Source organism: Laetiporus sulphureus (assembly GCF_001632365.1).
Source record: "Laetiporus sulphureus 93-53 unplaced genomic scaffold LAESUscaffold_2, whole genome shotgun sequence".
Classification (NCBI taxonomy): domain Eukaryota; kingdom Fungi; phylum Basidiomycota; class Agaricomycetes; order Polyporales; family Laetiporaceae; genus Laetiporus; species Laetiporus sulphureus.
The window spans coordinates 1,042,089-1,053,067 of NW_024468511.1; the positions used below are offsets into that span (position 1 = coordinate 1,042,089).

At 53.0% G+C, this 10,979-nt stretch overlaps 5 protein-coding genes across 5 annotated transcripts; 3 read left to right on the top strand and 2 right to left on the bottom strand.

Annotated features, from left to right (window-relative positions):
* The first annotated feature begins 97 nt into the window (after positions 1 to 97).
* Positions 98 to 3,631, top strand: LAESUDRAFT_691279 (uncharacterized protein). The gene is made up of 10 exons (XM_040906085.1): positions 98 to 118; positions 172 to 276; positions 325 to 645; positions 699 to 787; positions 841 to 937; positions 993 to 1,100; positions 1,151 to 2,128; positions 2,191 to 2,343; positions 2,405 to 3,405; positions 3,466 to 3,631. Exons 3-10 carry the CDS (start codon positions 325 to 327, stop codon positions 3,551 to 3,553), a joined length of 2,835 nt encoding a protein of 944 aa, XP_040769760.1. The 5' UTR covers positions 98 to 118; positions 172 to 276; the 3' UTR covers positions 3,554 to 3,631.
* Positions 3,632 to 4,091: 460 nt separating this feature from the next.
* On the top strand, positions 4,092 to 6,119 carry LAESUDRAFT_670416 (uncharacterized protein). Its single transcript, XM_040905435.1, has 10 exons — positions 4,092 to 4,204; positions 4,258 to 4,326; positions 4,378 to 4,463; positions 4,518 to 4,597; positions 4,652 to 4,704; positions 4,763 to 4,908; positions 4,961 to 5,063; positions 5,118 to 5,442; positions 5,502 to 5,889; positions 5,948 to 6,119. Exons 1-10 carry the CDS (start codon positions 4,106 to 4,108, stop codon positions 6,087 to 6,089), a joined length of 1,491 nt encoding a protein of 496 aa, XP_040769761.1. The 5' UTR covers positions 4,092 to 4,105; the 3' UTR covers positions 6,090 to 6,119.
* A 308-nt stretch (positions 6,120 to 6,427) lies between these two features.
* LAESUDRAFT_746821 (uncharacterized protein) lies at positions 6,428 to 7,158 on the bottom strand. Its single transcript, XM_040911438.1, has 2 exons — positions 7,050 to 7,158; positions 6,428 to 6,990 (listed from the first exon to the last, which is right to left on the bottom strand). The coding sequence occupies exons 1-2, from the start codon at positions 7,143 to 7,145 to the stop codon at positions 6,664 to 6,666; spliced, it is 423 nt and encodes a 140-aa protein (XP_040769762.1). The 5' UTR covers positions 7,146 to 7,158; the 3' UTR covers positions 6,428 to 6,663.
* Positions 7,159 to 7,190: 32 nt separating this feature from the next.
* LAESUDRAFT_740624 (uncharacterized protein) lies at positions 7,191 to 8,837 on the bottom strand (the record flags this gene model as incomplete). Its single annotated transcript, XM_040911092.1, has 6 exons — positions 7,191 to 7,873; positions 7,923 to 8,064; positions 8,116 to 8,288; positions 8,341 to 8,614; positions 8,677 to 8,730; positions 8,787 to 8,837. 6 exons carry the CDS (start codon positions 8,835 to 8,837, stop codon positions 7,377 to 7,379), a joined length of 1,191 nt encoding a protein of 396 aa, XP_040769763.1. The 3' UTR covers positions 7,191 to 7,376.
* Positions 8,838 to 9,179: 342 nt separating this feature from the next.
* On the top strand, positions 9,180 to 10,960 carry LAESUDRAFT_720078 (kinase). The gene is made up of 5 exons (XM_040907750.1): positions 9,180 to 9,714; positions 9,781 to 10,057; positions 10,107 to 10,231; positions 10,287 to 10,688; positions 10,742 to 10,960. Exons 1-5 carry the CDS (start codon positions 9,274 to 9,276, stop codon positions 10,808 to 10,810), a joined length of 1,314 nt encoding a protein of 437 aa, XP_040769764.1. The 5' UTR covers positions 9,180 to 9,273; the 3' UTR covers positions 10,811 to 10,960.
* Positions 10,961 to 10,979: the final 19 nt, after the last annotated feature.

Below are 10,979 nucleotides of genomic sequence, written 5' to 3' on the forward strand. Positions count from 1 at the left end.
ATGATCGTTGAACCCTCGCAACTTAGCACCCTGACTCACTCGCATGGCTCCAGAGTCTCGCGTCTCGAGCGGCACCACTGCCGTCGAAGGGCTTCAAGGTGGTTCTGACGGAATCTTTGTGCGTGCTGCCTTGTTCCCGCAACATTCTCTCGCTGATTGAAAGGCAAACAGAACTATAACATTTATGAAGAGATTGGACGAGGTGGGACCTCTTTCGTGTACCGTGCAACATGCAAACGGGGACGGCTTCGCAACCGGGACGTTGCACTGAAACAAGTATGTCTGCACCGACGTTACCGGTTCTATGCCTTGCTGAGTCTTCAGATGCTGCTTGTGTCCTCGGACATCGAGGTTGCTCGCCACAATTCCGCCGCCGCCCTGCACCAAGCACTCCATCATCCGTCCATCGTATCGTTGTTTTCCAGCTTCTCGAACTCTCGCGGCCTTTATCATGTCCTTGAGCTATGTCGCATGGGTTCACTTTCCGAATTTCTACAGTCGCGGCATCCACCGATCCTTTCGGAAGATGAATTGAGGGGTGTGCTCAAGAATATCGTAGACGCCCTGATATACTTGAGGAGCGAGCATATTCTACACAGAGGTATAACTACTTCGAACATACAGCTGTCAGAAGGTTGCCGCGCTGTGCGTGAAGTGACTGTCTATGTTCTGTTATCGTTTGCTCACGTTTCGACCAGAAATTGGCTGGTTTTGACCATGCGATCAGATTAAACGCGGGCACTACCACCGGATGGACCCATAGTGGCTCGTCTAACCATCTAGCACCGTGAGTCTGGGAATCATTGACCGGCTCAAGTCACCTCATCACCCGACTTGCAGAGAGATTGTGGCTGGCGAACCGTATGGGTTCAGTGCAGACGTGTGGTCTTTAGGATGCCTCATGGTAACATGCCTTTCTGGCTTTCCAGCCTTCGAGGTTCAACATCTTCATATTCAGTTCTGTGCTCGTAGAACTTACCTTGCTACGATAGGGTTCAGACGATCGCGACACTACAAACAATATCGCAAGGAGTCGGTACATCCTACCAGACACGATCTCATTCGAAGCAGAGGACCTGACTGCCGGCTTGCTTCAAATGGTTCGGTGCTCTGCTCTTGACAAAAGCTCAAGATCTAATGCCATCATCAGGATCCTGCTGACCGTATCCCACTTCACCGCATTCTTCATCATCCGTTCTTCAACCCAGCACTTCCTGTCAAAGCGCTCTCTCCGCCTCAAACCACTCATCAAGCCTCGAGTAAATCCACAGCTATGAAAGAGAACCAGGCGATACCTCAACAAGACAAGGCCAAGCGATACCCGCGTTCTCTCTTTAAAGGCGCACCATCCTCCAAGCGACCTGCTGTTGACTCGACTGTAGGACGAACGTCCAGTATGCCTAGTTTCACGAGGAAGCCATTGGAGAATACTACGAACCAAGATATACGCGGCATGCTCAGCAACGAGCTGTCGAACCCTGTGGTGTCTCGATCTGATGCTAATGACGAACGCTACAGGCGGATTATGTCCGCTCCAAGTTCTGGTCGAGCGAACACTCCGAGGTTCCGAAAACCCAACGCGGTCGTTCGATTTCCCAATCTTGATTCTACTCCTACGACGCCGGACTTGACTTCGTGCTCTGATTCTCCTCCGCCGGCCGTATTCACTACTTACGAAAGACATAGCGATGAACAAGGTGCGCGCAAATACAACGATGAAGCTACTGTACACCCTTTGTTTGCCGCTCCTAATAGTCGCATATCATTGTTTCCTACACGAGGACGTAGCAAGTCCGTGTCATCGCCAGTATCATCTCCCCATCAAGAAATGGACAAACAATCTGCCCAACAGACGAAGCACACTACATTGGGCGTGCCAGCGCGTTCCAGAAGTCAGTCGATCGACAAGCCACGTCCTCACTCTCCTCCTACTGCTGCTGTCGCACTAGGGTGCACCAGGCCCATTGCCTTCACGACGGCGTACCTTGCTCCCCAGACGCACAAGGTAGCACAGGGACAGATCGTTGTCCTGCCGTCTGCATCTCTGCTGGTCGATCTACGTGAAGGTCAACGACGGAAGGGTGAGAAGGGAAATGAGGTGTTAGTTATCTGCCCGAACGGTCGCAAGGTAGGCAACAACGGTGCCGTCTCTAGGAGTACTACAGGCGCTCACGTCTTGACGGCATTCAGGTTCAGGTATTCAGTGCACCTCACTTGAGCACGCCGTGTTGCCTGGCGGAACCTCTCGCTACATACTCCTTGGATGACTTGCCAACAGTCTACTGGAAGTCATACGATGACGCAGGACGGATCGTGAACCATTTAAAGCAGCGGATCCCAAAGGCATGTGGCAGCGTTACATGATGTAGTTGAAGCCACCTCACATCGTTGACCGGTGATGCAGCTTATCCTGTACAAGCCGGACTTTAAGTGCACTCTCATGGCGAATGAACCATGTGGCGATATTGAACTGCTGTTCTCTGCTGCCAGGTCCGATGGCCAGATGAAGCAGGGTGGCGAAGGTGTTTCTCCGGCTGGAAGCAGCAGAATGCGCATACGTCTGTGGCGGCGGCGCAATTCGGTCGAGGTTTCGAGTTTCATACCGGCGGCACAACCTTCTCAGGCAGGAACTGGCGAGTGGATCAAGAAGGTCTTGCCGGCTACGGAGGAAGGCGTGCTCATTCCTGGACAGTCGCTTGATGCTCTGAATCTGCAGGAGAAGACTGGCGTGAAACGCTTAACAGAATTTCTGCTAGTCTGCACCGCTGTTGAGAGCCTCGGGCTAGAAGATCGCACGTTCTTGCCAAGCCCTGCGCCGTTATCGGAACACGATCACGACAAGGCTGTTGTCAGGGTTCCGGACGACAGAGAGCTTGATGGGCGTCGGCGCATGGGAGCTGTCCTATCGCGAATTGAGAAGCAGACTGGATTGCCACACGCGACTTCGGTGGACAGGTCTGATACTGGTAAGCTCGGCTCCGAGGATACTCTGGCGACGGTTGCAACGACAGCGAGCCTAAAGGTGCTACCGTCCTTTACTTTACCTCCACGGCCTTCAAAGTTCTCTCCTGTGTTGCGCCCACGATCTGGCGAAGTTCACCTTGCTGCTGTCTCTGGCTTTGCTTCTGGTCGTGTTGCTAGGGGTCTTGGCTTGCGAGAGACACTGGACGACGACTCTGACATTGTGGCCCATCAAGGTGTTATATCCACTGGCAGTGTTATGGAAGATCCGAACATTCCGGAGACAAGATTCATTGCTTCCACAGGATGGTGCGTGAGATCGCTGCGCGGCGGCGCTGAATGTTACAGAATTATGTTCCATGATGGCGCATCATTGGAGGTGGAGATGGGCAGCTCAGGCGAGGAGGCGGTGCAATTCACAAACAGTGCGAAAGAGCCACCCATGTAAGGACTTATTGTATCGAGCCCTGCATAGGAATGCTGACCCTGTCATTGTTCCACCAGGCGCATGTCACGCGCTGACGCGGAGAATAGGATTCATGCGCGGATGGAAGCCTTCGATGAGTTTGTTGTGTTGTTTTCTGATGCTTGATGCTGTGTTTTGTCTCATTCCCTGTCCTTTTTTGCGAGCGATACCCTGTGACTCCCGATCCTCTTCATAATACAGTCGTTGCTTTTTGCAAATGTACCGCTTCCGACTAGTGGGCCCCTTCCCACTGGTCGTGATCAAACTTTCGCGGGACTGGACCGGCAATTATTTTTGGATCTCGGATTAATGTGCTCTCCGCCGCGTGGTCCTCCCTGCATAAGCCATACTGCGAGGCAAAATCCTCTTGAGGCAATAAGCTGCGAATTTTACGGAGCGGCGTGGACAGGCGCCGTCGTCCAAGGTGACCCGATTTGGAGTAAATCAGCACCAATAAGGCAACCGCTGATATCAAGCTATTGGCCGGCGCTGTCGCACGTCCTTCACCGCCCTTTCCTGTCCTCGCGTCTCACCGCAGCGGACGGCCGCCCCTTATACCCCTTCCTGTTCCTTTGATACCCCCATAGCGTGACCCCCTCGCCCCCTCGCCCACGTATATTAGACATGGATAATGCACCGACGACTCCCACCGAGTCCCCACAACCCAACACCGGGAAGATGCCCGCTCAAACGTTTTCCATCTGTGACGACTCTCCCAAGAAGCCGCGCACGCTCGTTCTATGCTTTGATGGGACGGCAGACCACTTTGATGGAAAGGTGCGCATGAAAATGCTCTGCTGACTGCTGATCTGAGACACCCATGCCATTAGAACACCAATGTAGTCAAGCTGTATGCTTTGCTCAAGAAAGAGGATAATGAGCAGCTGTGCTACTATCAGGTAGGGTCTTGGAGTTGTTGAGGTTTACTTCGGCTGACGTTTCTCTTTCAGCCTGGCATTGGCACTTACCTCAATCCCGGCGTAGTATCTCCTCTATTCCAGTGGGGAGCAAAAGTCCTGGACCAGGCGGTAGCATGGTAATTACCCAGTCACCATTGAAATATTGTGAACTTCTCGCTCATGTTCATCAGGTATTTGGAAGCGCACGTGCGTGGCGGATACCGATTTTTAATGCAGAACTACCAACCTGGTGACAAGATCTGCCTTTTCGGTACGCTCCATTGAGTATATGCCCTTGCAGGACACATTTTCACACTTGAAATAGGTTTCTCTCGTGGTGCGTACACCGCAAGAGCTCTGGCTGGTATGCTCCACAAGGTAAAATATGCGTTGACCAAAACCTGATAAATGACTAAAGAACTCGTCATGCATGAAGATTGGCCTCCTGCCAACAGGCAATGCGGAGCAAATACCCTTCGCATGCAAGCTATACAAGCAGACCGGTCCGGCCAATGCCCGCCTTGCAGCGGGTTTTAAACGGACATTCTGTCGGACTGTGCAGATCGAGTTTGTCGGCGTTTGGTGAGCCTTGATTCATCTAGGCAATCCAAATCTTTATTGACGCAAGGCATAGGGATACGGTAGCAAGCGTTGGCACTCTATTCAGCCGCACGCTGCCATTCATTGCGAACAACACGACCATCAAGACGTTTCGCCATGCCTTGGCACTAGATGAGGTGCGGGAACGTTATCCAACTGACCTTCAATTAACACTGATGAGTATTCCGTAGCATCGGGCCAAGTTTCGACCGAACCTGTACCACCACCCGACACCTCCAGCGCAGGCAAACGACAAGACCGCGCGCCAACAGAATGTGGCATCTCCACCGCCTGCAGATCGCACCCCTCGGAAGGACTCCTCGCAACGATTCTCTCGCGGGATTCTGAGACAGGCTCTGCGCAAGCGCTCGATGAACCAGGGCAGCAGCGGCGAGGGCTGGGCCACCCTGCCCACCGCCAACGCGGACCTTGGATGGAGTCAGGAGAGTGAGAAGGCAGAAGAAATCGTGAACGGAACCGACGTGTTGGAGGTGTGGTTCGCCGGGTGCCACTGCGGTATGATATTGTGCCCTGCGACTCTTCCAACAAGAGTGCTGATTCATCACTTGGTATAGACATCGGCGGGAGCGCCGTTGGCGACGACGAGAAGCTCGCGCTCTCGGACATCACGCTGCGCTGGATGGTCCGTCAGATCGTTGCGTCGCAGTGCGGCATCGTATTTGACCAGGCTGAGCTCTTGCGCGCGAACATACCCGACTCAATCTTTGGCTTCCCTGTCACGCCTCCGCTCGAAGAGAAAAGGCTACGCGATGACCCGAGCAGCAGCACAGAAGGCTCGGGTGAGCAAATACCAGTGGAGCGCCCAGCAGTGCTGGACAAGATGAATGCAGTGCAGCCAATGCATGACCAGCTGAAGCAGATCCCGGTCTGGTGGCTTCTGGAGGTCACGCCTACGAGCTACAATTGGCAAGAGCCGAACGGTCGGTGGCACACAGGCTGGAGGTGAATGCTTCTGGAAACTATTTGTTTGTCGCAGACGTCGCTGACGTTCGTTCACCAGTGTACACCTTGGCAAAGGCAGGCACCTCCCGCCAAACCCATACTACCACATCACAGTAAAAGAGCGCATGCAAGACAAGGCACTCAGGTACCGTCCGCGCGCCATCTTGCAGCACGGGAGCGAGATCAAGTACGTCGACTAGGACTAGACGCCGGACATACCTCTACAGTCTACACCTCAACACACTCCATCATACCATATACCATCGCGATACGTCGACCACCGGACACGTTAATGACACAAGCATGATGTTTTATATGACCTCTTAACTTAATGATGGCACGACCTTTATTGTTCCTGGATTTGTACATTAGCACGATCTCCATGTCCTGTCTACACGTTACTATATCACGCCCTGCACGCCCTATCATGTCAATTAGTACGGTAGCCTTATTGAATCACGTCCTAACGACTTTATCCGTCCAGGTGATCAATGCGATTGCGGACGCGTTTACCGAACTCACATTCTCTAGGTGTGGCAAGTCAATGCGTGCTATTATTGAACATGGCAATTCAACGTTCAACACTCCCATTGATAAGACTCTGATGAGCGCTCGAACGAGCAATTGCTGAAGACGATCGCTACACTACAAGTACACCATACAATCAAGACTTATAAACTGCTTCCGACTTTTAGCTTGTACAGCCAAACACGCCGTTTGAATGGAATTGCGTGAGAAAGCACTTGCAATCGCCAATCCATCCCATCTTAAATTTCATGCGTTCCGAAACGTCGGCCGACCGGTTTTGGCAGTCAGAGCAAACCTCCATCGCTGCCCTTCGTCGTCAGCAAGTTCGTGGCCCTCTTGTATGCTGATCCACGCATTGCCGCCTTCCCAGACCTCTGCAACGCGGATCCACGCCTGACGCGTTGCGTCGAGTCCCTCGAACTGAATGATGTTATGGACATAGATATCTCCGACGCGGAGCCCTTCCTCGGAAGGGATTTCTAGGGGGTAATCGAGAGGCACAGCACCGGCTGACTCGAACCAACCCCAGGCTGTGCGTGCGCCTCTGACTTTGCACCATTTGCGTTTTGAGAGCTGTGGCAAGTGCTGTCATATTACATTCGCCGCGGAAGAATGACGTAGGTTGTACGAACTGTAAACCTTGGTTGTGTGTTGGGATCAACAGCAATGGCTACCCAACTTCCATATGCACTGATCTCATATGGCTTGTGCAGATCTTTCATGGGCATTGCAGGTGATGCCTGGGGGGGGGGGGGGGGGGGGGGGGGGGGGGGGGAAGATGAGGGATGATATTAGTGATGATGGACAGTTGCGGAAGATGAGTCAGTGCAGGCCCGGCCCAATATCGTCGCCTTCTCGTCCTTAACATCTGATAGAGGACAGAATGCATTGTCATCATCTTCGCGATGGTCTGCTGATTGATTTACTTTTCACTATGTGCGAATGATATCTCAGCAGCGTCAGTACCATACGCTCCTGATGCAATGAGCAGGCAGCATTTCTGCTGTTTTGATCCCGACGATGTTGTCCTCCCCTGCTTCTACCTTCTTTGCCAAGTCCCACAAATAGAAATCGATCAGGACACTGTTCATAGCTTCCTGCGCATGTCCGAAGCGTTCCCACGGCTCCTTCTCTTCGTCATCCGCCTTCTCGTACTGTTCGATGATTCTCTGCCGTACCTTCTCCACTGCCACGATGCTCGCCGCGCGGATGCTGATCTCCTCTCGACATCCCGACTCGAGCATGCGTCGGGATTTCAGCGACTCAACCAGCGACGGAGGATAAGTGAGGATACGCAGGTGGTGCAGTATTTGTGGCACGCGGTAGTCGGCAAACATGGTCAGTTCGTGTATCGCGGCGCCCGCGGGAAAAAGCGAATGTGAAGTGGTGGGTGAGGAGGGATAGAAGGCTGCCCAGACTTCAGCGACGAGAATTTGGGCGCGCTTCCAGAAGTATACTAGTCACATTTTAGCTTCCTGAGGGTACAGAGGAGAAGGAGAACGTACTGGTTCTTCCCTCATACATGGTTTGGTCGCGGAATGTTGGGAAGGAGTCGATCACCATCTGGACGAGCTGAAGGCCGGTACCGCGTCCGCCGTATCGTCGCAGGAAATCCTGACAGAAACCTTGGAAAGAGCCCCCAAAATGCTGGAGGAAGAGCTGTCAACAATGAATCGAGCATCTCGAGAATATACGTACAGAGCAGAGGATGCGGGCGTTTTCACGAAGAATGGCGACTCTCTCTTTGAACAGAGGCATTGTCTCTTTGCATTGAGGTGCAGGCCGAAATATCCCTTCTAACAACGCTTTGGGGCACGACTCCTCCGACGAGTAGAAGGCTGGATCCGTTAAGGGTATCCCATCTTCCAAGGCTGAAACATATGCTAAGAACACATAAGCACGCACACTGAGAAGTCTTCCAACCTCGATCTATCGCAGCCACTAACGACCAATAGCCCGTATGCACCGTTCTGTCGTTCGAGTGCCATCCCTTCCTCCATTCCACACCATATCTGTCTGGCAAACCTTCACTTTCTGACCAGAAGCTGAAATTGAGAGAGGATATCAAGAAGATCCAGTCCAAACACTCTCTACTGGATGGGTCATCTATTGAGAATGGCTCGTGCGGGAGGAGGTGGAGAGGCTGCGTTCTCCACGTCTGGGGAGTGTAGGACTCTTTTCGTAGTCTCCCACGAATCTGCCAAAGAGAGTTGAGCATCGACCCTGACCACCAAAGTATGTGTTCACTTAGGCACTTACATACTCAGCAGCTACCTTGATGGCATCCTCGTCCAAGCCGACGAGATCTGTTTTCTGCGAGAACATTGGCCAATCAGTTCAGCTGACACAGCACTTAGATACTCACTGACTTGAAGAGCAAACACCGCGCTGCTGAGCGCTGGGTTGCCAAGAGAAGTCATCGGGGCTTGCAATACAATTGTCGAGTGTATGGCTCGTGCCAATTGTACGCGGCCACGAGAGCAACAGAGAGTGATCACCGCGTTGATTGCCGTATCAATCAACCTTTGAGATCAATGTAACGGAATAGCTTAATTTGCCTTCAGCTCAACCCAGAGAAACAGTGTATTTCATAGTAGCAGAGTTGAGAGTTAACTGGATCCACGACTGTCGAGATCAGCCGCAGCTTGATAGGGCTACACCTTCTATGGCATCAAGGGCGCTGCCTTTTTTGGAGACAATCAATCACATTACGTAATCAAATATATGGGAAGACCTGCTGCCGGCAGGCTCGCACTCCCTCCACTTCACCCTCGTGTGCTGCGAGTACGATCTCTGCGGCGCTCTGCTCTGAAACCTTTATAGCTGTGTCCGGCGGTGTTGACTTAGCCCGAAAGAATGGCAGCACCTGCAGGACCCGTGCGCAAGAAGCGCAACTTCAAGGCTCTCCAGCTTGACGTTTCTAAACAACCGCCACCCGAGCCGGAGCCTGCTCCTATACGCGCTGCTCCCGCTCCTGCAGATGCTTCACGCACGAAGAAAAGGCCTCCTCCGATGACTTTGAAGGCACCGAAGATTGGCACTTCTGGCATCACTGCTGAGTCGGGCGAGCAACCAGCGGTGGATTCCTCTATATCTACAGCAGCAGGTGCTTCATCGAAGCGCATGACATATCATAGCACCCTCTCGTCAACTCTTGCGAATCTGGAGTTGAATTCGCAGACAAAATACGACCTCCGCAACGAGGATCTGGAGGACCTGCAGGAACTCGGGCAGGGCAACGGAGGCAGTGTGAAGAAGGTGCGGCACTCGCCCACAGGTACCATCATGGCGAAGAAGGTGAGCGCGCCGCGCGCCCCATGCGCCGCATCATCCACCCTGTTTACGCGTCATGCTACCATCTAGATTGTCTTGATCGACGCAAAGCCGTCTGTGCGCAAGCAAATCCTACGCGAGCTGCAAATCATGCACGACTGCAACTCGACATACATCATCTCCTTCTATGGCGCGTTCATCTCGGACCCGAATATCTGTATCTGCATGGAGTTCATGGACAAGGGCTCGCTGGATGGCATATACAAGAAGATCGGGCCGATTGATATCGATGTGGTGGGAAAGGTCGCCCTGGCAGTGCTGGAAGGCCTGACGTACCTTTACGACGTGCATCGCATCATCCATCGAGGTGCGTCAGCTCCGTTTCGCTATTTTGCGCGATTCTTAGCGGGCCACAGACATCAAGCCGTCAAATATCCTTTGCAACTCACAAGGACAGATCAAGATTTGTGACTTTGGTGTGTCGGGAGAGCTCATCAACTCCATCGCCGACACTTTTGTCGGGACGTCGACATATATGAGTGTGCGTCTGCCAGCAAGCTACACTGAAAAGATGTTCTGACCCACGAGGATTGCAGCCCGAGCGAATTCAAGGCGCGCAATACACGGTCAAGTCCGACGTGTGGTCACTCGGCATCTCGCTCATAGAGCTTGCGCTGGGCCGCTTCCCCTTTGCCGACTCGTCTTCAGACGATTCAGACCTCTCTGAATTCGAGGGCACGCTCTCGCCGAGCCGGCCTGCACCACTGCCCAAGAAAACAAAGGAACAGAAGGACAAGAAGAAGAAACGGAAGAGCCGGGGTGTAAGCTTGCAGGGTGGCGGGATGACGATGAGCATCCTTGAGCTCTTGCAGCACATTGTGAACGAACCTGCGCCACGGCTGACGCCAGAAGGGCGGTTCCCGAAGGAGGCGGAAGACTTTGTGGATAGCTGCCTGCTGAAGAACCCGGAGCAGAGGAGAACGCCGAAGGACCTGCTCGTGAGTCTCCATAGCTACGTGGCGCCCTTGTTCATACATCGGACATATCACAGAAACACCCCTTCATCGAGCGTTCTCGGACATCAACGTTCGATCTCGAGGCATGGGCGTCGACGTTCTGATTTGCCTCCACCTGTGCGTCGCTGCCGGGCAGAAAATCGTTGGACTCCGTCACGGATCATCTCAACCTCTTATCCGCCTCCATCTTCGCCTTTCCGGAGTTTGTACTACAATTGGCGTCATCTCGGTCCATGTTATGCGCACGTATACCCACAATGCTTCGCCGCTCGA

Coding starts and splice junctions, on each gene's coding strand:
- LAESUDRAFT_746821 (XM_040911438.1), bottom strand. CDS start 7,145: ATGCCCATGAAAGATCTGCACAAGCCATATGAGATCAGTGCATATGGA. Junction 6,991..7,049: donor ACACACAACCAAGGTTTACA/GTTCGTACAACC, acceptor CACTTGCCACAG/CTCTCAAAACGCAAATGGTG.
- LAESUDRAFT_691279 (XM_040906085.1), top strand. CDS start 325: ATGCTGCTTGTGTCCTCGGACATCGAGGTTGCTCGCCACAATTCCGCC. Junction 938..992: donor CTGGCTTTCCAGCCTTCGAG/GTTCAACATCTT, acceptor TTGCTACGATAG/GGTTCAGACGATCGCGACAC. Junction 2,344..2,404: donor TAAAGCAGCGGATCCCAAAG/GCATGTGGCAGC, acceptor CCGGTGATGCAG/CTTATCCTGTACAAGCCGGA.
- LAESUDRAFT_720078 (XM_040907750.1), top strand. CDS start 9,274: ATGGCAGCACCTGCAGGACCCGTGCGCAAGAAGCGCAACTTCAAGGCT. Junction 10,232..10,286: donor GGACGTCGACATATATGAGT/GTGCGTCTGCCA, acceptor CGAGGATTGCAG/CCCGAGCGAATTCAAGGCGC. Junction 10,689..10,741: donor GAACGCCGAAGGACCTGCTC/GTGAGTCTCCAT, acceptor GACATATCACAG/AAACACCCCTTCATCGAGCG.
- LAESUDRAFT_670416 (XM_040905435.1), top strand. CDS start 4,106: ATGCCCGCTCAAACGTTTTCCATCTGTGACGACTCTCCCAAGAAGCCG. Junction 4,327..4,377: donor AGCAGCTGTGCTACTATCAG/GTAGGGTCTTGG, acceptor TTTCTCTTTCAG/CCTGGCATTGGCACTTACCT. Junction 5,064..5,117: donor ATGCCTTGGCACTAGATGAG/GTGCGGGAACGT, acceptor AGTATTCCGTAG/CATCGGGCCAAGTTTCGACC.